Below are 26135 nucleotides of genomic sequence, written 5' to 3'. Positions count from 1 at the left end.
AGTCATTTGGAAAGACAAGGTATCAGTGATTTAAATAGAGGAAAATGGTACAAACCCAAACCTTTCTTGTGCAGTTGTTTGAGTAATCAAATAAATCACTTTATGGAATCAATATTAGTATTTTGTTCTGTAAGTCAAAATGTTACGTAACAGTGGTGGTATTAGATGAAGAGAGATCATGAAGAGTAAGCAGTTGTGCTAAGAGTTATGATAAAGCTAAGGAATTTTGACAAAGGTGTAGGTACCTGATTCCTATTTGACAAAGCAGCTCTTTTCTGTCCCAAGTATATGAGCAATTTAGACTTGCTGTGTTTGTTTTTTTTTTTAAGAGAAGTTATTTTCTTTATAAATTTAAAGATAAAAATGTTTTTATTTTTCAAAGAACTAATGTATTTTCAAAATCTTTTTATTTTATGGAAAAGAGTGATTCTTTATATTGTTTGACTCTTTGTTACCAAGGTAATAATTGAGCACAATTTACCTTCTGTGGTTCAGGCATAATACCTGATACTTTTCTGAACATCTCATGTGGAATTTTGTTTCTGATCTGTTTTCCAAGACTGTATTTTAGCACTAGTTTTGTCTATTTCTCATACCTTTTTTATTACTACTATCTGTTTTCTTCAGAGTTCATCAGCTTACTGTTTATTTTCCTTTTTTTCAAGGAATGTTAAATACAGTTTAAGTTATGCTGGTATCCTTTTCTCGATTATACTTCTCTATTAGAGTTGCATATGTTTTGTATATAACCTAGTTGTTAATTTATTTTGTTCTTAATCCATCAAATATTTGTTGAGAAACTTTTCTGTATGTTAGGCCTAGTTTAGGGTCTGGGAAACTGCTGAATCCTGGTTATTTTCAGCTCCACATTATGAAGAAGAAATAGAACACTAACTATTTTGTTACTTTATGTATATTCTTTCATCTCTCCAACAACCTTGAGAGGTTTATTTTTGTGTCCTTCCCTGGTAAGAAAATGGAGGTAGAGAAAGTACCTTGGCCAGATCATGTAGGTAATTAGGGAATCCCAGATTCAGGATTTAAAACTAGATCAGTCTGACTTTAAAGCTTGTGTTCATTTTGGGTACACTAGGCTCCTGCAGACATTTTTAGATTAAATTTTAGTCTAATATGCTATGAGTTCTTTTCAAATATCATTGTGATTTAATAGAAAAATGTAATGGGTTTGAAATCAAAGGACTGGGTTGAAATCTCAAAAACCCATCTGGATGATTTGGGTAAGCACTTATAAAATAGGGTTAATATCTATCTATTTTACTATGTTATAATAATGAAACAAGAAATGACGTACAGTAAAGTATCTAGCCAGAGGATCTAGTACTCTGAAAAAAACTTCCTGTACTGTATTGTGCATCCCTGGTGAATCTGTGCTGCTGCTGAGTCGCTTCAGTCGTGTCCGACTCTGTGCAACCCCATAGACGGCAGCCCACCAGGCTCCCCCGTCCTTGGGATTCTCCAGGCAAGCTGTGGTGCTAGTACTGTTCGTTTAAAACTATGGGAAAAGGCTTTACCGTTCAGGGCATTCTTGGGGCACCGAGCAGTTGTTGATAAAATAGCTATAACTATCATGTTGATAAAAGAGAACCTAATTTGGAATCTTAGACTATCAGAACATTGACTTAGATGGAAAATGCTGTTCTGAAGTTACACTGGAGGAAAGAATTTAATAATAGGCTCAATTTTATGGATATTTTTGAATTGGAAATCTTTACTCCAAACAAATTGGTATATGAGTATTTTTTAGGGTTAAAAATTCATATTCTCAGAACTTCTCTATACCTCTAAATTCTGTTTTCCTTTAGCTGAAGAGGGTAAACTACAGAAATGGCAGATTATAAATGTTTCCAAATTTTTAATAAACCAAGGAAGGCACTGATTAGTATACCCCACATAAAATCTTACTAATATTTGGTCTTACTAATATTTCTGGTTTCTTTAATATACTTTTTTCATCATTAAAGCAACTTTTGAGTAACTTGGTAAGGAAACAAAGTGGTGTCATTTTTCAAAAAACTTAATTTTCTAATTTCTAAGGAACAGAAAAGCCATTAAAATTTTTGGCGTAATTTTTAAATTTAATTATTTTTTAACTTGCCACTTGCTACTCATGTACCTATTGATACTTTTCCTCTGTACAGTTACAGATTTTTCTCTTATTATTCCTTTAATTAATTACTCATGTCACACGCACAGCATAGTAACTTTCTATTCTCTCTTTTCCTTACCTTTTTGGAAGATCAGTACCACACTTGCTTTTTTCCAGTCTTCTGGTATCTCTCCAGTTCTTGAATTTTCAAAAATAATTGTAAGTGATTCAATTGTAAGTATGCCCTATACTTCTTTCATTGGCTGAAAGCGTATCTGTGATGCATGTCATCTCAAATTGCTAACTGTGAACATAAACTTTCCAAATACTCATATTTAATCAAAACAACATTTCTGCAAAGTTTTTATTATTTTATTTAAGGACTGTTACGCTAATTTTCCTTTAAAAATCACCTACTTTTGTCTGGATTTATGCCATTTGTTTTTCATTAGGTGTCTTGTTTTCTTTGGTGTTTTTCCTTTGTTAAATTTTTAAGCTGTTATTCCTTTTACAGTTCTGCTACTGATCACTTATTTTGTTTTCTTGTTACTCTGAACTCTGAGACTCACATGGAATAATTTCGGTGTTTCTCGTTTCACAACATATTATATAAGAGAAAGCACTGAGCATAAGGTACTTAGTCCTTTAAGTTTTTGCTGTGAAATAAGATTTGATATGAAAATAATTACTCATTTGTGAATTTCTTTTTAGAGTGTTATTCAGTCATAGCCCTTCCTGTTCTTCATTATTCTTCTCAGTTCCTTAAATTACTCATAACTTTCTTATTTCCTGATTCTGACCTCAAGAAGACCTTAAACCACCTTTCCCCACCTTTACCTCCACTATTTATTACTCTTCCTCTGTCAGCAGGAATTACTTTAAAAGCTTTTACTCTTTGCCTCAAAAATTGCCTCTTGTACTATTTTAGTAAGTGTCTCTCCAAAGCAGCTACATAAGAAGTACAATTCCTGTGTACTTCAGAAAGTATTAAAGCCGTCCTTTATAATACTCTTCTTTCTAATGGCAGTGAAGTATTCAGTTATGTATATGTATAAAGTACAATGTTTAATGTCCCTATTAGAGTTATTAATAGAAATTTAATTTTGCTAACGTGTTAGAAGTACCTTCTGAGAAAAGTGATGATATTCAACATCAGTATTAGAAAGATAGTAGGGAGGTACTTACATACAATTTTGAGGCAGTTTAATATTCTTCTGTCATTTTAGATATTATTTTTGAAATTCCCCTTAAATTGGGCCAGATGTCTGCCTTGATATATTTTTAATCTGGACACATAGACCTTGGTTGATAGAGAATTATGTGTTACTGTTAACTTTATACATGTACTTTAGCTTTCTTTAATTAGCAAGTTACTCTTGAAGACTAGGGACTTTTTTTTTTTTTAAACCACGTTTGCCACATAAGTGGGTTTTTTTTCTTTACATAGATTATGGTTAGATTTAGGTATAATTTCTATTGAGTTTCTTCTAGTTTAGCTTATTTTATATTACAAACCATTTTGTCTCTGTTTCTCTGTAATAGTTTTATTTTAAACTTTAAATGAATTCATACAGAAATCATCTTTAGAACTATGGCTCATCAATGTGGTAAATTAAGGAGCAGCCACCTCTTTTGGTCCTGACTGCCAAAAATGCAGTATAACCACTTACTACTGAAGGAAAAAAGAGAAGGAAAGAAAGACGTGAAGAAAGGACTGAGGGAGGAGAAGGAGAAAGAAAACCAAGGCAGGGGAGATCTAGGAATCCGTGCGTGGAGAAGACTGGCATCACGGCATCAGCATTGCCGGAAGCTGCCATCAGCGCATACACGTGTTCGCTCGACAGTGTGCTAGTGCGCTAGCCTGGTGTTGGTGTGGGGGTGGAGCGGTACAGTGCTGAATGAACGGTAGTTTCTGCCCTAGTGGAGTTTAGAATCCTTCAGGGAAATCAGTCAAGTAAATATTTAGATATGATAAAATGTGATAAGTGTTAGATTAAAAGGTAAGTACAGAGTCTGTTTGACTCCCAACCTGCTTGTTCCCAAGAGCTAAGATGTCACTGTAGGAAGTATGAAGTCATAGTGTTTTAAATGGTCTGCCTGTTCTGAGTTCTATTCAAAAGAAGACAGACCACTCTCGACATGGTAAAGGACTATATTCTATTTTTATGACCTTTTTAAAAACACAAGTCCCTTAAAAAGGATATGAATAAGTGTAATACCTTATGTTTTAAATGTTGAATGAAAAGAATAATAAAGGGATTTTATGAAATCGTTTATGTATGTTAGAAGGTAATAAGTTCCTTTTCTCTTAAGATACTCTAAGACTAGATGACTTTCAAGAACATTATAAAAGTAACTGCTGTTGAGTGGGAGGTTGGACTGCATGGCTTTAATTCCATGTCCTGAATCACAGTATGTGGTGAAAACATATATTTTCCTCTAGCACATAATTCTTAAAAGATTTGAGAAAACAGCTTAATTACTAGCATTGCTTATCCACATTAAATCAGTGTGTACATGTTATTTTATTGATTGCAGATGGGAAATTCTATATGTAGATTTTATTTTAAGGTATACCAAAGATTTATGAATTTACTATGCAAGAGAGTTTAGGCCAGTTCTGGGATTTTAAGCTAATAACTATTGTTACAAACTTCCTATTATACAGTACATAGAGAAAAGTGGATTGTTGAGTAGATCTTTGACTTGGATGTTACGATGTTGGGGGTTTTAAGGGTAAAGGAATGTTGTGGAAGACTGTCTAGGGAGAGGCAGGTCTGAGAAAAGAGCCACAGTGAGGTTCGCATGATTATATTAATAGTAAAATCAAAGAGTTGTTTTTAAGACTTAATTTAGGTAGCTTTCAGATCATAGTAATTTAAATCTAAGTTTTTCCATTTACTTATTGGGGGATTTTTAATCAAATAGTGATTTGTCTAGAAGGTTATGTTAATTAGATTTTTATAGTGGTGGTTCTAAATGGATTCAGAAGAGGGAAAATTCTTGAAGATCACTTTTTCTCATTTAGATCCTTCACCTTTTTATTTATGAGCATGCCATTGACTTTTTAAATATTTAGCAAGAATAATGTATTTAACTGATTTTAATGAGGTTTATAGTTAAGTTATTGATAATTATATCGCTTTTGAAACAAAAAGTAAGCCAAGCAGTCCTTCCTATATTCCTGTGGTGTAGTTACATTGAAAGGAATCACTCCCTACTTTCTTAGTACAATACTGTAGTATCTCTGGAATGTGATGGATTTATCCTTTCTTTCCCACATCTTTTATTATATTCTGCATAGGAAGGAAGTGTTTCTAAAACAGTGTCTTAGGGGTTATCTTTAAAAATGAAGGTGTTTACAATTTTTATAAATATATCTGGATTTTACATACATTGCTTATTATTTTTCTTTCTTAAACTTTTTTTTACATGACATCTCTTATTTTCAGTCCTCATTTCAAGTAGTTTCTCAGTGTGTATGTAAGAAAAAAAGTAGGCAGTTTTTGTTGCCTTTGAATTTGAAAAAGAAAATGAATTACAAGATTAGTTGTTTTTCCCATGATCTTAATAAGAGTTAGGTTTTTAATGCTTTGTTTATGAATTTAAATTTTAGTTTGGGAAGAACAGCAGTAGTAACAGTAGTTATTGATAGTAATTATAGTCTTTAGTAGAAGTCATAGCTGCCACATTAATAATAGTAGGAGGAGGAGCCTGTATTTGGAGGTAAGAAAATAGCTTAGAGAAACACAGTATCTTGTTAGTGGCTGAGCTGTAACTAGAAACCAGGTCTGCCAACCCATTGTTGTTTCCATAATGCTATATACTGTGTCAATCTGATGTTTGAGATCATGGTGGAAAAAATGCTTTGCTAATGACAGTGTTAGGTAAGGTGAGGTGTTGGTTTAATATAAAATGAACTCTGGCCTCAACTGACTAAAATGGAGAGTGTGAAATGATAAGCAGTTTTTTGGCAAAACGGAGGGGAACAAAAAACATTGAAGGTCAAGTATGTTATATTGGAGCAGTGTGTCTCAGCCTTTTAGTGCAGGGTTTTGTGGTTGGGTTGGGATTGTGACTTTATTGGTTCCTGACCCTTATTTCCCTGTTTAACTGCATGACTTCTAGTCATGCAAATATGGCAAGATGATAGCCTTTTTTGATCTCAGACTGTTTTGTCTTTTACAACCAAGATTAATGTATTTTTCAGTCAAAGATGATAAACTCAAAACTTTCTTTTGAGTAGAGTTAAAGCATAGGAATCCTATACTCTTAGAGCTTAAAATTTTTAGTGTACAAAAAGTAGGACATGCACATTCTGAATTGTAAAACTGAGAAATAAGTGGGCCCTCTAAATAAATAAACATTTAAACTATGTCGAGAGTGTAATGTTCATGCCAAGGGGGAAGATGAGTAGGGAAGGTAAGACAGAAGTGTTGTCACTTTCACTTAGGGAGGGCCCTCTTAGAAGAGGTGAGAATTTTGTTTTCCTTCTTTTTTTAAATAAGGGAGGAGGAGGAGGAAAACATCTGAGCTAATGGGGTAATTTAGGGAATAGGAGAACAATGAGAATATAAAGTTGAGATTAGGGGACTGGAGGAGGATTGAACTGAACAAAAAATAGGGGGGAAATAAGAGGGTAATCTAGGTTTTGTGCATGTTCCTTTAGCTAAATTATTGTTGCTCTGGAGCCCAGTATGGGGCTTTTGGGAGAGAAGAAAATTATTCTGAAAAAGCAGGATAAATCCTAATTTGAACAGCAGCACATGTAATTGATGAGAAGGGAATAGTGCTAGAAGTTCATGAAGGAGATTGATGTACCAACTATTCTTGGAGAATTTAGATAATTTAAATAGACCTATTATTTATGTAAAAGACTATTTTTAATTTAGAAAAGTGAAGTGTCACATATGAAGGATGATCTTTTGTACTATTAGACATTGCTGGGATTTATTGCAATTTTTTCCCCCTCTAGGGTTTGGATTCAGGATTTGTTCCTAGTGTCCAGGACTTTGATAAGAAACTTACAGAGGCTGATGCATACCTACAAATCTTGATAGAACAGTTGAAGGTATGGTATTCGATTATATATTGAATTGATATAAAGTAGTAAATGTTCCAGAGCTTGATTTTGAGTAAAAACAATTACTTAATGTTACCGGCTCGATGGACATGAGTTTGAGCAAGTTCCAGGAGTCGGTGATGGATAGGGAAGCCTGGTGTGCTGCAGTCCATGGGGTCACAAAGAGTCGGACACGACTGAGCAGCAACTGAACTGAATGTTACTTTACAACGCTTACTAGTCCTTCAGCAATTTTAAAAACTAACCTAAACATAATTAGAAGGAAATAAAACAAGGTTAGTTTCATATTTTGTTTAAAAGTTCTCTGAAACTGGTAAATTTTAAGTGGTTTAGTTTTTAAGGGCTTTTCTTATTTGGGTGAGTTAGGAGTTTGGAAGAGTTTATTTCTTTACATCCTTTATCATTACTAAAATTGTCTCCTTCAATTCCCACTTTAAAATTAATTACTAGCAAAGGTCCTGGAGAGAAAAAGAAATGTTGATAAAGTTGAAAGACAAGGCAGAAAAAAACAGATTCGAACTGACATTTAAAGTTCTTAAAGTCATATATTTTCTTTCGCTTTGTAATGCTACCAGAGTAATTGATCTTGACTGTTTAAGATAGTTTAGTAGAATTTGACTTGATAACAGTGCCTTGGAAAAATACATGTTATCTTGTATTTTAAGAAAGATTATACTTTTAACCATGTATAAATCATCCCTGGAAGAAATATGGTTGTTTTTCTTTGTTTAGTAAACATATACAATGTAGTAAAATAGCTTGATACTATAATCTTTTCTTTTTTTTAATCCTGTAGCTTTTTGATGACAAACTTCAAAACTGCAAAGATGATGAACAGAGAAAGGTAACTTCCATAATCATGATTTTGACTTAAAAAATTTTTAAACCAGGAGCCTTTTGGAGAAGTAATAGAAGGACCTCAGTGTTTTGACTACTTTACTGTTCACCTCTTATAATGTGCCATATAGGTTTTAAGGGGAGTTTTCTGGTGCATTTCTGGTGTGGTTTCATAATTGAACAAAAGAATAACTGAAATTTTTATTATGATACCCTTTGTGTAAGTACCACTTTCCTAGGAATAAGTTCTTTCTGTTGAGGGATCATACGTTGAAGGTAAAAATTTATTAAATTTACATGTGGTCACTTCAGATATTAATAAGGCAACTGGTAAAATTTTCAAAATAAACCAGAAGCCACAGATGAGGACACAAAATGAATGTTGCTTTAATTATAGTTCCTCCCTTTGGGTTTTTGCCAACCACTTTGTAGTTTGAATATTATTTTCTTTGTTCAATTAATGTTTTTCTTTTCCTTGACTAGATTTCCTGATGCACCATCATTTATGTTTTTGCATTTCTATTAATCATAGCCTTGCATTTGGCTCTTTTACACTTGGTAATAGTAGTGAGTCATGTTTAGCTCACCTTCTTAGTTTTGGAATTTAGTTTCATGTCATTTTTAAGCAGCTTTGCAAAGTTTAAAGTGATTCTAAAATAAGCATTTTAAAATCACATAACGTATCCTATAGAAAAGACAAAACTTGCTTTCAGGTAAGGAGTAAGAATGTTTTATATTATTCTTACAAATCTTGAATTGAACCACATGAATTTTATTTGAGGATGTAATCCATAAAGTGTTTGAATTTTTTATTTAAATGTTTGATTTAAATTAAGAAGTACAACTAAAAGCACTCTGCAACCTGCCTGAACTCACTTAGAGTAATGAGTACATTTTTAGTCAAAATTCTTTAAATGACTAACCAGTAAAAAACAGCAATGATATCTCCTTGTGTTTCTGACAATTTATTTAAACTTATTTTTCACAGAAAATTGAAACCCTCAAAGAGACAACAAATGTAAGTTATATGTTTGAGTAACTCTGGCTTTGCATTAGAAAGTACTTTAAAATGTTTCTGTTTTAAGCTGCTACTATTAATAAGAGCAATTGAGATTTTAATTTTTATGAATTTTTACAAGAGTTTAAGAGCTGTGTTATTTTCTAAAGGAATTTAAATGAATAGAATAATCCTTTGAATTGAATTGACTTCAGATGCCATTTTATGTTTCTGGTCTTGTCTTTTTGAGATCGTTGGATAAAAAGTGTTATCCACACACAATGTACATTTGAGTTTTCTGATATACTGGCCTTCTGACATTATGTACTGGACTGCTAATAAAACTTCTATTTTGATAAAAGCATTTTATATACAGATATAGTAGTATTATAGGTTCACCAGTATTTTGATAGGATCCTTTATTCTCCATAATTCCATGAAAGTCTTGAATGACATTTTGAGAATTTGCATTGAGATAGCCTGCTGTTGATCTAAGAATTTGGAAGTTAATCAGATTCATATCCCATTCAGAATCTTCTGATCCATAGTCAGACGCATTATCCATTACACCACCGGTCCCGTACTTAGATATTATTCAGTGTAAATTAACAATTTTTTGGCATTCCCAAATGATTCATAGAATTGCTAATAATAATTTCATTTGCCACTATCAGCATATTTCCTGGTGTCTCAGACAGTGAAGAATCTGCCTGCAACACAGGAGACCTGTGTTGGATCCCTGAGTCCAAAAGAGCCCCTGGAGAAGGAAGCAGCAACCCACTCCAATATTCTTCCCTAGAGAATCCCATGGCTAGAGGCTACAGTCCAGGGGGTCGCAAAGAGTTAGATGGACACGCGCGCGCACACACACATATATTAGAACCCACTCGAAATCCAGAGAGGGTATTTCTTATGTAGAGAAGACTTAAAATCCTGTGTATTTGAACTGATTTTTATATTTTAAGCTTTCACATTACATGGCCGTTTTATTGGGGGCAAGATCTAAAATCAGCATTTTGTTTTTATAGAGCATGGTAGAGTCAATTAAACACTGCATTGTGTTGCTGCAGATCGCTAAAGTAAGTAAAGTTTATTTTTGATTATTTTCATTTAATGGGATTTAAATGTAATGGCATTTTTCTCTAGTAACCAAAATACTCAGTTCTAAAATATAGTACCTTTCTACAGTAAATTTAAGTTCTATTTTGGGGTTCCTGTTACTGTTGAAAAACTGTTGTGTTTGGATGTTACTTGCCAGCCTGTGCCTGTTTTTGATGAAGTCATTTGTGATGGTGGCTGGGAAGGAAGGGAGCACATTTGAATGACTCACCCTTTCCATTATCACTGCTTGAAACACAGACATATTTTGCAAAATCTTTCACAAAAAAGATTTTCTTAGGAAAAAAGGAATTGAATTTTAGCAGAATTATTTTTGTTCATCCACAATGAAGAGTATAATGGAGATAAAATTGTTTTTTACACATTTTTTCTAGTACTGAATTACATTAATAAACTGCTATTCCTTATTCATAGAATAAATATTTTTGGTTATTGTGACTGGGTAACAATTTCATGGATATTGCCTGCGTTTCTAAAAAATTTTGGTGTATTCAACCTAAAAATGTACTTTTGAGAAATAAAAATTTTAGTATTTGAAAATAAGTATTAAAAAAAGTTGTGTTTTTTTTTTTTTTTTTTTTTTTACCATTGACTGCACCTCTGTTTCTGGCCAGTGGCTAAAAGCAGGTGGGCAGCCAATTCAGCAACCAGGTTTGGAAATGTTTAAGTTTTTAATTATGTGGCCTATTTTACGTATTCAGTTGTATATACGTGTTTGCCTAATAATGAACACTATTTTCCTAGCATTGTTAATGACACAATAGTATAGAAAAATGCATTTCTGCTTAGATAGTATGGCTATTAAGTTTGTAAGTGTAGGGCTGAGGGGAAGTATCATTTTCTTTTGAGGCTATTAAAGTGTCGGAATTTAAGGACTCGTGTTCATTTTCTAGGTATTTTTGATGACTATGCCTGATTTTCTATATATGTTTCTAAATTTCCCATCTATTTTTGTGGATCAGAATGTATTATAAAGGGAAAATAGGGTTGGAGGCATAAATGGGGGTAAGGTTTTTATTTTGTGTTTTCTTTTCTGTGAAATTACATGAGTGGGTTGGGGCACCTACAATCACCCAAAAGCTTATATACAGATAACCAGTAAAAAACGTTAAGCTCAGTGTGAGTAGATAGGTATTTTAGGGAATGTCTTCTCTAGAAAATTGAGGAAGAACTGATAGTGTTTAGACTAATTTGGATCATCTCTGCAAATCATGGAATTCTCCAGGCAAGAATACTGGAGTGGGTTGCCATTCCCTTCTCCAGGGTATCTTCCTGACCCAGGGATCAAACCTGGGTCTTCTTCATTGCCGGCAGATTCTTTACAGTCTGAGCCACCAGGGAAGCCCATTCAGTACTTGAGATAGCTGCTCTTTGTAAAACAGAGCGGCCTAGCCTCTTTCAGTAGCTCACCATTTAGCTACCCAAGAAGAACATTTTTGATGCTCTGTCTTTTGAATGAGTTACAATTCAAATTAGAAAAACTTTATTCTAGAAATTTATACAATTACGTCAGTACTTGCTACCTGTTTGTTGTAGCCCAGCTTAATGGACCTGCATTTCAGTTTAGAATGGATAACATGGATCAAGTAAATGAAGTTTGGCTTTTTAATTTTTTCCAGAAAGAATTTCACTGTTCAAGCTTTTTATGTACAGATATAGCCCTCAAATTATTTATGTACCATATGTGAACTCTATGTATTTTTAAACAATTTAAGTGTAAATCAGGCCGTGTCACTTGCCTGCTCAAATCCTCTTAATGGTTTCCCACTTCCCTGGAATGGAATTTAAATAACTAAGGATAACTTAATGGCGTTTGAGCCGTCACTACTCCCTCACTTCATTTTGCTTGATTACACTGTTATGACAACATTGGCCTGTTTTCTTTTTCTCAGGCCAAGCATTTTCTGCTTCAGGGATTTGTATTTGCTTTCCCCTCTGCCTAGAAGGTATTTCTTCCAGACTTTGGGGTTTGCTTCTTTACTTTTTTTCAAATTTCCATGCACATGAACTCTCTTTGGAGAGACCTTACTGACCACTCTATCTAAAATAATCTTACCCTCCCATTAGTTTTCTTTTTCTTCTTGGCCTTGCATCATTAGCCAGATTTACATGGTATCTTGTTTATTGTCTGTCTATACCTGACTATAATCTCCGTGAATACTTTGTCTTATTTACTACTTGTATTAGAATGCTTGCACTGCCATAACAAAAATACCACAGACCGGGTGACTTCAACACCAGAAATATATTTTCTCACAGTTTTGAAGGCTAGAAGTCCAAGATCAAGGTTCCTATGGATATGGTTTCTGGCGAGGACTCTTCCTGGTTTGTAGGCAGCCACCCTCTCAGTCCTTACAGGGCCTTCCCTTGGTATGTACACATTGAAAGTGAGCATGAATGAGAACTCTCATATCTCTTCTTAAGAGGACATTTAATGGATTGGGGCCCCATCCTGAAGACCTTATTTAACCTTAATTTACTTCCCTTACTCCAAATACAGCCCCACTAAGGTTAGGGCTTCATTGTTTGAATTGGGGGGTGGTGCATAGACATTTACTCCATAACAGTGATGTATCCTGTGTCTAGAACGTTGCCTGCCACATAGCAGGGACCTGATAATAACTGTGAGTTTTGAATGCATTTTTTAATACATAATTTGTAATAGTTCATGGTTTAGTATTTCCAGTATATGTATGATTTTTTAGTTAGCCATGTGACTCATCATCCTTGTAAATTAATCTTTGGCTAATCAGTCAATCTATGATTAAGTTATTAGTTTTTAAATAATAATGAGAGGCAACATTACCTTATATTTAAGAGCATGGACTTCAGAGCCAGACTGAGTTTGCATCTTTGCTCCACCGTTTGAGCAAGTTTATTTACCCTCTTTGCTTTGGTTTTCTCCTATATAAAATGGGATAATAATAGTATCTGTACTCTTACTGGTAGTGTGAAGCTTAAATGAATTAGTGTTTGTGGTGCTCTTAGTACCAAGCATTAATTAGTCCTAAATAATTGTTAAGTTTAAAAAAAAAAAACAAAAAACTTCTCCAGGAGGGCATAAATTTTAAAGCCACCAAATGGCATGTTGGTATAATTTTGAGAACTGATGGAAATATAAATTGTTATAGTTACTTTGGGGGATTATTCTGCCCTGGTGGGTTAATAAAATTTTGGGATCAGCTACTCTGGAAAAGGTACGTTCATCTGAGGCTCCAAATAGACATGGCCAAAAAAAGAATATAGATAATTCGATACCTTTGTTGTTTGGGGTTTGATTTAGCATGCAAAGGTTGGGTTTTAATCTTCTTCCAGTTTTCCAAGTCTTTCCTTTTAATTCTCACTCCCTAAAGCTTCCCACCTGCCTGAATGATTAGTGCATTGGTTCCCAAACTTTGCTTGCACATTAGAACCACCAGGGGGGCCTTTAACAATTCTGATGCATGCTTCCCACCCCCAGACATTCTTGTAGTTGCTGTGGTGTGTCAGCCTAGGCACTGGATTTTGCAGTTCCCAAGTTGATTCTAATGTGCAGCAAAGTTTGGGCATTCCTTGGTTATTGGGATTTTCGGTTAAGTTGTGTTAGCTTATATAACTTCATTCTTCCTTTGACCCATAGGTAGAGACAGCAGTGTTCCATTCATGGGGAACTGCAGAGGAAGTAAGGAGTGAGGGGAGGGAGCAGAGTGAACATAATCTGGGAGACCCCTACAGCAGAGGACTTGATCAGTTCATCAAGATTAGGTGATATGACCAAAAGTCACAACTCATACAAGCAAGGGAAATTAATAATGTATTTTATTTAACTAATTATACCCAAAATAATAGCATTTCAACATGTAGTCAATATAAAAATTCATTCACTGATGAAATATTTCATTTTCTCTCTCCTTCTCCCTTAGCACTAAGTCATCACTATCCTGGGTATGTTTTATACTTTGAACCAGCCACATTCAGCTGCTGAATAGCTACATGTGACTAGTGGCTTCCAGACTGGACTTCACAACTCTGGATTATAATTTTAGAACTGAGTTGTCTGACCATGTTGTGTACTGTGTGCTCAGTTGTGTCAGACTCTGCGATCCCATGGACTGTAGCCTGCCAGGCTCCTCTATCCATGGAATTTTCCAGACAAAAATACTGAAATGGGTTGCCATTTCCTACTCTAGGGGATCTTCCCAACCTCGGGATCAAACCCACATCTCTTGCATCTCCTGTATCAGCAGACATTCTTTACCACTATGCCACCTAGATACTTTTAAAGTAGATGTGTCTTTTAAGTTATCCTCGGATCCCAGATTCTCTCCTTAGAATATTTTTCTTTGTAGACTTTTTCTTTACATCTCAGCATTCATTAATTTCTCATCAGACTTTTCTTAAAATGAGATTTTCTTGTTCAGTCACTAAGTCATGTCCGACTCTTTGCGACCCCATGGACTGCAGTACGTCAGGCTTTCCTGTCCTTCTGCATCTCCCTGAGTTTGCTCAAACCCATGTCCATTGAGTTGGTGATGCCATCCAACCATCCTCTGTCGTCCACTTCTCCTCCTGCCCTCAATCTTTCCCAGCATCAGGGTCTTTTCCAATGAGTCAGTTCTTCGCATCAGGTGGCCAAAGTATTGGAGTTTCAGCTTCAACATCAGTCCTTCCAGTGAACACTCAGGACTGATCTCCTTGCAGTGCAAGGGACTCTCCAACACCACAGTTCAAAAGCATGAATTCTTCGGCACTCAGCCTTCTTTATGTCCAACTCTCACACACATCATAAAATTCGTTCATTTAAAGTTTATGCTTTAATGGTTTTTGGTATATTTACGAAGTTGTACAGCCATCACTATAATCTAATTTAGCACATTTTGTCACCACCCCCCAATAAAGAAACATGAGACCTATGAAGAGTTCAGTCCCTATACCTCTTTCCCTCACTCACCCTTGCTCCTGCCTCTCCTCTAATTTCCTGGCAACTACTAATCTATTTTCTGTCTTAAACTTGCCTATAGGGCTTCCCAAGTGGTACAGTGGTAAAGAATGCACTTGCCAATTCAGGAGAGGTGGGTTCGACCTCTTGGTTGGGAACATTGCCTGCAGTAGGATATAGCAACCCATTCCATTACTTTTGCCTAGAAAATTCCATGGACAGAGGAGCCTGGCAGGCTACCATCCATGGGGTCACAGAGTCGAACATGACTTGAGTACACACGCCACAGCACAGACTTGCCTATTCTGGACATTTTATATATTTAGGATCATATAGTACGTGGTATTTTGTGACAGGCTTCTTTCACTTAGTATAATGTTTTCAAGGTTGATCATGTTGTAGCATGAATCAGGACCAAATTCCTTTTAATTGCTGAATAATATTCTTTTGAATGATACACTACATTTTGTTTATAATATACAACATTTGGCTTGTTTTTGGTTTTTGACCATTATGAATAATGCCTCTCTGAACATTTGTGTATGATGTTTTTGTGTGGATGCTTATTTTCATTTCTATTAAGTACATACCTAGGAGTGGAGTTACTGGGTTAGGGTAACTCTCTGTTTAACTTTTTGAGAAACTGCTAGACTACTTTTCAAAGCAGCCACACCATTTTATATTCTCTTCGTAATGCGTAAATGTTCTATTTGCCCCACGTCCTCACCAACATTTGTGATTATCTTTTTGATTATAGCCATTCTAGTGGTGTCTCATAGTGATTTTCATTTGCATTTCTGGAAAAGTGTTCACATTCTTTGCCCATTTTTTTAGATGGCTATTTTAATCTTATTATTTAGTTGTAAGGGTGGTTTTATGTCTTCTGGATACAACTTATCAGATATATGACTTAGAAATTTTTCTTCAAGTCTGTGGGTTGTCCTTTTACGTTCTTTATAGTGTCCTGAGAAGCATGCGAATTTTAAATTTTATGAAATCCAATTTATCAGTCTTCTGTTGCTTTTGGCTTTGGTGACTTTTCTGAGAAATCATTGCCTAAGCCTCAATTACAAAGATTTATTCCTGTGTTTTCTTTTGAGTCTTATAGTTTTAGCTCTTACATTTAAGTCTATGTATAATCTACTTTGAGTTAATCTTTGTGGTATGAGGTATGGATCCAAGTTCTTTTTTTTTTTTTTAATGTGGATATCCAGTTGTCCTAGTCCCATTGTTGAATGTCATCAAACTGAATTGGAAATTTTCTTTCATCTCCATAGCACATTTATTTTTTAATTTATGTAATAAGCACATGTATAGGCCCATAATTAAGAGAGCTTTCATTAGACTCCATTTCCTTATTAGAAAGATGGGAACATATTTCATAAATTTTGTCAGTAGGCATGGTTTTAAAATACTAGAGTCTATCAGTTCAGTTCAGTTCAGTTCAGTCGCTCAGTCGTGTCCGACTCTTTGCGACCCCATGAATCGCAGCACGCCAGGCCTCCCTGTCCATCACCAACTCCCGGAGTTCACTCAGACACGTCCATCGAGTCAGTGATGCCATCCAGCCATCTCATCCTCTGTCGTCCCCTTCTCCTCCTGCTTCCAATCCCTCCCAGCATCAGAGTCTTTTCCAGTGAGTCAACTCTTCACATGAGGTGGCCAAAGTACTGGAGTTTCAGCTTTAGCATCATTCCTTCCAAAGAAATCTCAGGGCCGATCTCCTTCAGAATGGACTGGTTGGATCTCCTTGCAGCCCAAGGGACTCTCAAGAGTCTTCTCCAACACCACAGTTCAAAAGCACCAATTCTTCGGCACTCAGCCTTCTTCACAGTCCAACTCTCACATCCATACATGACCACAGGAAAAACCATAGCCTTGACTAGACGGAGTTTTGTTGGCCAAGTAATGTCTCTGCTTTTGAATATGCTCTCTAGGTTGGTCATAACTTTCCTTCCAAGGAGTAAGCGTCTTTTAATTTCATGGCTGCAGTCACCATCTGGAGTCTATAATTCTGGTCAAAAGTCTTCCCAAATTATATTGTGCTGGTGTTTTTGTTATGACCATATTTCCAGATCTCAGTCATGTTGGTTTGTTTGAAGAAGAGAATATCCATTGTGTTAAGGAATGAGGGATGTAAAATCAGATAAACATATTTATAATCTAAGTGGGAAGTAGCATTAGATCCTTTCTTTGTTTAATTAACATAATTCACATTGATTTCAATTGAATCTCTGGTTCGGTAGTACTTGAAATTGAGCTTTAGCTGACCCTGATAAAAGGCAACTTGTGGTTTACATACAAAACAAGAACAATAAAATTTTTAAAAAGAAAGGTAGGGTGGGGGTGGGAATGAGTGTTATAAACCCTTTAAAATAGTAGAACAAAATTCCTTAAGTTCATGATGGGAATGGATTGGTACTAAGGTGTTTAATAGTCTGTAGGTTCATCTAGATTTGACTCTGCCTTGAAAGATAAAGCAAAACAGTAACAAAAATAGTAAACCCTGCCTTAAAATACCCTGTAGATAGCGTTTATTATTGAGAACACTTTGAGGGAAAAATTGTCAGATATTTATTTTTTTTCTTCCAGTTTTATTGAGATACAGGAGACTGCACTGTGTAAGTTATGGGTGTGATTGACTTTACTATTAATACATCATAAAAGTTTATCACAGTCTGTTTAGTGAGCATCCATTATGTCATTTAGATACAAAATCAGAGAAATAGAAAAAAATTTTTGTGTGATAAGAACTCTTAAGGTTACTTTCTTAGCCACTTTCATATATAACATACAGCAGTGTTAGTTACATGTATCATGTTGTACATTACATTCCTAGTACTTATTTATCTTAAAACTGGATATTTAAGTTTATTTAAATTACACCAGAAGTAAAAGTGGTGGTTTTCTAAGATAATATGATATACTATATTAATAATGTGTTGCTATATAACAAACCCGATCTGTCTTAAAATAGCTGTCATTTATCTTGCTCACAAATCTGGGGGTAATCTGGGTAGGCCCCATGACCTGTTCCTGTTTCACACAGTGCCTGTTGTTGGCCTAACTGCAGGGGGAGTACCAGAGGATGCACTTTCAAGATGACTGACTCACGTGCTTGGGAAATTGAGCTGCAGCTGAGGTTCTCCTCCACATAGTTCTTTTTACAATTGTTTGGCCTTTCTCACAGTGTGGTGATTGGGTTCCAAGAAGACAAGGCATTTCTGTGACCTGGTCTCAGAAGTTGTAGTCACTTCTGTTATGTTTATTGGTAGAGACAATCACAAAGTTTTGAGGATAGGGGCCATGAACTCTACCTCTTGTTGGGACCATTTTTGGAAATTTTAATCTACCCCATGTGTTTGTTTCCACTTTATTGCCGCTTACATGTATTTCTGAGAAATTCTTTGGAAAAAATCAATTTAATGTTTAGAAGTTAGTAGAAAACTAAAAGTAAAATAAAATAACATCTGAGCAAGAAACTTTAAAATTTTCCTTTCTCTGTAGTTCTCAAGATTTTATTTTCAACTGCCTCTATTAAGAATTACTGAAACTTCGGATATTGTAAATATATAGTTAATTTACTTGTGCAAATCCCAGCATGGATTACGTACTTATCAACATGCTTTTATTCTCAAGGATATACAAAGAAAGTATGCATTGTGTTGGCAGTTTATAAGGCCACCCCTGGGTTTGGTGATGTTCTTGGAGGGCACAGCATGTAGCTGTCCTCACAGATACAGTTTATTACAGCAGAGGAGCCAAAGCAAAATCAGCAAAGGAAAAAGGCACATGGGGCCAAATTCAGAGGAAACTAGGCCCAGACTTCCAAGAGTCTTCTCTCAGTGCGGTCATACAAGGGGTGTGCTTAATTCCTCCAGCAACAGATTGTGACAACATATGTGAAATGTCTGCCAGGGAAGCTTATTAAAGACTCGGTGCCCAAAGGTTTTATTGGGGTCTTGTCCTGTAAGCACCCTTTACCTTGCACTTACCAAATTCCAGAGTCCCCAAAGGAAAGCAGGTGTTCAGCATAAATCAACCGTTTGGGTTGCTTAAGCAGTTCAGGCACAGTGAGGTATCCTTATGATAGTTAGGTGCTGGGAACCCTCCTAAAATCCAAGTTCCCAGACACCAGCCAAAGGTCAACTTTGTAGGCAGGCTTTTCTAAGGATAGCTCTTTCAGGCCTGCTGTGTTAATGCTTTTTTTAAAAAAAATTATCCCCTAATCTTTAAATTGTTCTTGATTGACCCTTCAATGTTGTAAATTCTGAGTAAACTCCATAGTTAAAGAGTTGAACATAAATGAGATGTAACTTGGCTGTTAACTTTAAAACCAAAACCAAATATCAATTTCTGTTAAAACTTGAAAGCTTCCTGATAGTATGGATTTGAGACATTAACAGTTTTAAGCTAAATATATTGTCTGTGTATTACTAATAGATGGATTATAGTTACAGGAACAAATATGTTCAATAACTTTCCACCAACTTCTTAAGTACATCCTTGGAGAGGAGAGACGAGTCTTAAGGAGCATAAGTTCTGGAACTAAACTATATGTCTTGGAGTCCTGGCTTCTCACACTTTCTCAGTTTTCTCATCTATCCAAGGGGGATGATAATAGTACCTACTTGATAGAGTTATAGGTGGAATAGGTGAATTAATACACACACATATCTTGCTTTGTTGCATTTTGCAGATACTACCTTTTACAAATTGAAGGTTTGTGGCAGCCTTGTGTCGAGCAAGTCTATTGGCGTCATTTTTGCAGCAGCATTTGCTCACTTTGTGGTCTGTCACATTTTGGTAATTCTCACAATATTTCAGACTTTTTCATTATTACTGTATTTGTTATGGCTACCTGTGATCAGTGGTCTTTGATATTACTACTGCAACTCACTGAAGGCTCAGATGATGGTTAGCATTTTTTAGCAATAAAGTATTTAAAATTAAGGTATGGACATTGTTTTTTAAGACATAATGCTGCTGCACACTTGATAAGCTAGCAGGATAGTTAAATACAACTTTTATGTGCACTGGGAAACCAAAAATTTGTGTCAGTTGCTTTATTGTGATATTTGTTTTATTGTGGTGGACTGGAATATCTCTGAGGTCTATGGCTGTATGTAAAATATCTGCCAGGTAGTATGTGTTAACCCCTATATCATCATTCTGTGGTTATAGTAATTATGATTGTCATATCTTTAAAGTACAGTAAGAGATTGGGGTGTGGAGAGTTGGAATAATTTGCTATAAAGTTAAACCCAGAAGTATTTAGGACCTTTAATCCTCAATTAATGTATCTACTTTAATCATTGGTATCAATGTGACTGTATAGTTCAATAGGATATTTCTACAAATAATTAAATGCCTGTGTAGAAAAATAATTTCCATGTTTTTGGTTAGAATTCTGTTTGGCTAGGAATGGACAAGTGAAATTATCTTAAGTGGAAACAGATTAGTAGTTTTCTAACATTGTTGCTTACACAGTAAAATAAGCTTTCTTACTAGGGAAGAGAGTACACAAGGTGTTAACTTAAATGAAAGAATGAAGTTAATATTTTTAACATTTCTCCTTAAGGACCAGTGTATTGCGGAGAATCACGCAGATGGAATTATAGTAAGTTTAATCTAATCTTTATTCCACTTTACTTCTGCAGAGCATTAATAACCAGTTATGTCAGGAGAAGCCTGAATTTCCACTTATTTTTCAACACAAATCCCTCTTTTTACCCACTCACTGCTGTCTATTGTTGATTCTTGCAATTTTCCTTGAGCTCTTACAGTTGGCCATGTTTCAGCAATCATTTGGAGGGGAAATTTAGATCTTAAAATTAAGTATTGGTTCTCATTGAATCACCTTGCATGTGTTAATTTGACGGGTTAATCATGGTGTAAAAATGCGGCTTTTATGACTAAATACTGCATAACTCACAATGCTACATTTCTTGGCAAACTGTTTCTAATGAAAGTAGGGGGCACAGTACTGAAACATATCTTAATCTAATTATATGTTTATAGGTTTCTTTTTTTTTTTTTTCTTTTTAGATTTTGTGTATTGTGTTAGCTGTCACTGCCGCTGTGGTGTATACTGCTTTTTTGTAGCAGCAGGTTGCAATGTGAATTTTTTCACATATAGCCATTTTCTCTTCTTTCCTCCCCTTGGTGTTTTAGTCTTCCCTTATATTCAACTTGCCCACTAAAAAGAAAATTTTATTGGAAATAAAAGTTAGAGTTTGAAGGTTTGCAGTTTAAGCTTCCCTGATTTTATGATAAATGTGTGACTTGTGTTCAGACTATATTTTTGAAGCATGAGGCAACCTCTTTTTTTAGTCTTGAGGCTTTACAAATGCCAGAGGTCTGCAAACTCATTTTGTAAATCTTCAAAACCATCTTATGATTATACTTGAAAGGATGAGTATGTTATCTTTTTATTTGCTTTAAAATGAATAACAAGTTAGATGTCTATGTTGTTTACATATTTCTTGAGAAAACAGAGATAAGAGAAACATTTTAAAAATTTGAATTAAACACATTGAAATTTTTGTTTCTCTTCACAGCATGAATTCAGGGTTTGAGCCCTGGTGATTTAATAGAACTATGTGATATAAACACAATACAGTATAATATACCTCTTCCTGAGATAGCAGTTAAGGTTATAAGCCTCATGGAAAAAGACTATGTAAGTTGTCTAGAATTTCATGGTTCCCTAACACCTTAAGGACAATGAATGATGGCAGTTATTTTTATCTCTTTTCCCTCCAAGCAAATCAATTACTTTTTATTATGTTAAACAAGTTTTATAAAGCATACCAAAAATGTTTGATTATTTGCAGTTTAAAAACATCTAGAAAGTTTATACTCATAGAAAATCTAAACTTATAGAAAACAGACATATTTGAATCATTTGATTAGGGACCATAGCATTTTTCCTTAAGGGTTTTTTTTTTGTTTTGTTTTGGTTTTTTTTAAGAGGAGTTGTTTATGGTTTAGGCCTTGAACCCAGGCTGCTAGGACGTAGCCCTTCCACTTACTAGCTGTGACTACAGGCAAGTTACTTAACCTTTGAGTCTTCTTTTCCTCATCTACAAAGAAAAATGACTTCTACCTCAGAGGGTTGTTGTAAGATAGTATGCACATAGTACTCAATAAATGTTAGCTGTATATACATGTATGTATAGATAATTAATCCTGGAGAAGGAAATGGCAATCCACTCCAGTACTGTTGCCTGGAAAATCCCATGGACAGAGGAGCTTGGCAGGCTACAGTCCATGGGGTCACAAAGAGCTGGACACAACTGAGCGACTTCACTTTCGACTTCACTTATATAATTAATATATTTTGTATTGAATCGCATGAACTTTATTAACATTAACAACAGATTAGGGCTCGGGATTGTCATTTGTTTGCACTTCTCAAGCTCTTCACGTTCTTTTTTAAAGCAAAGCATAGAATATTATTTGACATATTTTAGCCTGAAGTTGATCGATCACAGATGGTTAGATATGTGTAGAATAGTTGTATTTTCTGTTAACAACAGCAGCAAGAAATATTTGGTACCTTTAACATACATCTTAAAAAGTCTAAAAGTGTTCTGTGGGATTGACAAGCCTAATCTTAGGCTTTTGAAAAATGGGACATTGCATTCAAAAGATAGAATTCTGGTCCATTTTTCCAAAGTTATTTTATTTCTTAGTGTCTTTATAAATTTTACTTACATTAATGTAATAGGTGGGAATAAGGAGGCAGCATGTTCTTGTTCCTGTGGCTCAAAGTATTAGAAGTGGGATTTTGCCTTTGTTAAACCACCTGGGTCCCTTTAGAGAAAAATTACTATGTAAAAATAAGAAATATATTCTAAGGACAGTTGCAGGATTGTTGAGACACTTGTTTAGTTATTATGGCCCAGCCTGGTATCTGAAAAAAGAGTCCTAAAGTAATAACTAGAAAGCCCTTAGAGACCATAGCATCCAGATATGTCTTCATTTTATACACTGGGAAGGTGAGGCCCACAGCAGATTAGACTTGCCAGGTCCCTGGTAGAGCAAGGATTCTAGGAATTAAAGTTCTAAGTCTCTGTTTCTGTGCTTTTCCTAATGCTTTGGAACTTTCCCCACTTTACAAATTATTAAGTATTTTCAGAGTTTCTTCTCTGTGTCCTTTATTTTTTAGGCCTAGAATATTTATGGTAGGTAGACTGTTGTGACAGAATTCTTGTGTTTAAATTACTTAATTTAAGAGATCTGATTTAGTGATTTTTCTATATACAGAGAGGGGATTTAAGAAAAAAAATTAACATAGGTATTAAATAAGAATGCTATAAGAAACTTGCCCATTATCTCAATTTCCATTGTTAGGTGCTTTTAAATTTTCACAAATGCTTTTGAAGCTCATTCATCAGTGAAAATACATCTTTTCTAATTCTATTTTAGTATTTTCTGTTACAAGCTCTACCTAATATATATTTGAAGTTTAGTTTTCCAGATCAAGGAAAGCTGAAGAATTTAAGTTTTTATTTCTTGGGTTTTATCTAATGTAGTCTTCTAAATGGTGGATTTAAACTTTACTTTGACAAAGACCTTGGTTTAAAATCTCACCCTCCTCCAAATAAAAAAAAATCACGAAGCTGTGGAGTCTTGTTTTTAAAATACCATTATGCTGGCAAAATAGTTTCTTGGCTTGGAGTCAGAAAACCTAGACTTTTTTTCTCTCTCTCTCTCTCTCAAATGTAACTACATATTTGAGTATTTTTTTTCCTTCTAAATCCTCAAGAAAAAAAAAGCTTTCTTCCCCGCAACAACCGATGAGGAGACATGTTTCTTTGCCTTTAGTTACTGTAGAACTAGATGCCTGTACAGTGCGATACACACTGATGGAAGGTGGCAACAGTATGGGGTGTAAAGATAAGGTTATAGTGGTGCAAGTGTATTAGCGCGTCGTAGGTATAATGCTCATTAATAACAATGAAAGAGCCTTTCTCCCCACTTTGATATTTGTGTTGAATTAAAAATTTGAGAAGCACTGAGCTGAATTGAGAATTTATTGTTTTGGCTTCCTGAAATCATTCTACAACTCTTTCCATGTGTTTTCATTTGGCTTCACCTTTCTATGTGACAGAGTGATTCATTTTTCCTCCTTACTATGCTTTTTGAGAAATTTTTTTATAAGAAACTCTTAGCCTGCTGTATAGTAAAGTTGTTTTATTTCCTCTTTGAAATTTGACCAACATGTCTGTATAGCTGCTCCCAGGACTTTGCTGTCAGAAATGTGGGCATTTCATACATTTGGGAAGGTCAACACCAGAAGGGTAATTACAATAAAAATAACTATACTATGTTTCTTTACCTCAGAGTACTATTAATCCTGTGGATGCAATATATCAACCTAGTCCCTTGGAACCTGTGGTCAACACAATGCCTTCCCAGACTGTCTTACCTCCAGGTATAGTATAGTATTTGGAAAATTGTTTCACAGATTCATTAATGACAAAAAAAATCTTTTTTTTTTTAATGGCAGTTGTAGTAATCTTGAAGAGCTCTTTTAAAAAAAAAAAAAAAAAAGTAAAAGGAATCTCACACACAAATACAGCCAAAAATGAACTGGAAAAAATGATACTATTTTGGGGATTGGAGCTTTTTAAATACAATTCAAAAGGTTTTGGTTTTCAAAGTGAGATGGAAGACGAACATGATTACTTGGATTAGCTGATAGGACTGAATCCTATGACCTAGGATTCATGGCTACCAAGGAAAACATAATATACCTTGATCTACTTGAAATGTTCTATTTTTGTGTATTCTTTATAACTCTGAATTATACAAGTGTACTTTTTTGTGGCATCCAACATTTCAGTTGTTGGGTGAAATGTTCTCATTGGTGATGAAGTTAAGTCAGAAATTTTACTGGGGAAAAAAAATTCTTTTTAAAATTACTTACAAGTATGTGAGGTCTTTTTAGGAATTTTTTCTCCTTAGGAGAAAATTAGGAGCATAATATCTCATGAGACTAAAGAGGAAGTACTGTGCCACATTTTAGATTTTACATGTGGTTTAATCCTCGGGTGCATGCTGTGTGCCTGTTAAGTTGCTCAGTCGTGTCCAACTCTTTGCAACCTATGGACCAGTCTCCTCTGTCTATGGGATTCTCCAGACAAGAGTACTGGAGTGGGTTTCTATACCCTCTTTCAGAGGATCTTCCCAACCTGGGTCTCAAACCCAAATTTCTTAGGTCTGATGCATTGGCAAACAGATTCCTTACCTCTGATCCAGTTGGGAAGCCCATCCTCGAGCAGGAAACAGTTTATCATCAGAAGCATTTGCTGGCTGTACAGAGCAATTGTGCTAAGATATTGGCCTATCTTGACTAGTCCTTGATATCCCACCTAGTGTCTCAGTACTCGGTAGCCTACCATCATTGAGTTTAAAGAGGATAGGGCATCGGAAAGGAGTGGCAGCATGACAAGTGACTTATTGGAATATAGTCTCAAAAGTTACTGGTCTTTAAGATTTTGAATTCCACAGAGTTGTAGTTAAAAGTTGTGTTTGGCTTTTTCTCTCACTTATTTCACGTCTTAAATCTCCTAGAACCTACTCAGTTGTGTAAGTCAGAGCAGCGTCCATCTTCTCTACCAGTTGGACCTGTATTAGCAACCTTGGGACATCATCAGACTCCAACACCAAATAGTACAGGTACAGATTGTGTGATTCCTTTACTTCTCATAACTGCCCATTAACACTTGAGATTTGTTTTTGATTACTGATGGGAAAAGATTGAAGAAAGGTGGTATATTTTGCGTTGGAGATACCTTAGTTTTACTTTTATAGTTCCATCCATGAAGTGGTTAGCTTTGTGATTGAACCAAAAGTTTAATAATAATTATAAAGACTCTGATGCTGGGAGGGATTGGGGGCAGGAGGAAATGGGGACGACAGAGGATGAGATGGCTGGATGGCATCACTGACTTGATGGACGTGAGTTTGAGTGAACTCCAGGAGTTGGTGATGGACAGGGAGGCCTGGCGTGCTATAATTCATGGGTCGCAAAGAGTCAGACACGACTGAGCGACTGAACTGA

General features: G+C 35.2%; 1 protein-coding gene across 6 annotated transcripts in view; it reads left to right on the top strand.

The window, feature by feature from the left end:
* The window catches only part of OSBPL9 (oxysterol binding protein like 9), a 164057-nt gene that overhangs the window by 115018 nt on the left and 22904 nt on the right, over window positions 1–26135 (top strand). For 3 of the 6 annotated variants that reach the window (XM_019957501.2, XM_019957503.2, XM_019957504.2), the window contains 7 exons: window positions 7083–7178; window positions 7987–8034; window positions 9016–9045; window positions 10053–10103; window positions 20643–20681; window positions 24413–24503; window positions 25646–25750. In XM_019957501.2, the coding sequence (XP_019813060.2) occupies window positions 7083–7178; window positions 7987–8034; window positions 9016–9045; window positions 10053–10103; window positions 20643–20681; window positions 24413–24503; window positions 25646–25750 (460 nt within the window). Of the gene's footprint in view, window positions 1–2257; window positions 2327–7082; window positions 7179–7986; window positions 8035–9015; window positions 9046–10052; window positions 10104–20642; window positions 20682–24412; window positions 24504–25645; window positions 25751–26135 lie in introns of all 6 variants that reach the window. The other 3 variants (XM_019957499.2, XM_019957500.2, XM_019957502.2) reach the window with 3 other exon arrangements.

The sequence above is a fragment of the Bos indicus genome, chromosome 3 (assembly GCF_029378745.1).
Source record: "Bos indicus isolate NIAB-ARS_2022 breed Sahiwal x Tharparkar chromosome 3, NIAB-ARS_B.indTharparkar_mat_pri_1.0, whole genome shotgun sequence".
Taxonomy (NCBI): domain Eukaryota; kingdom Metazoa; phylum Chordata; class Mammalia; order Artiodactyla; family Bovidae; genus Bos; species Bos indicus.
Note: the sequence above shows the minus strand (reverse complement) of the source record. Positions and strands in the feature narration are given on the sequence as shown.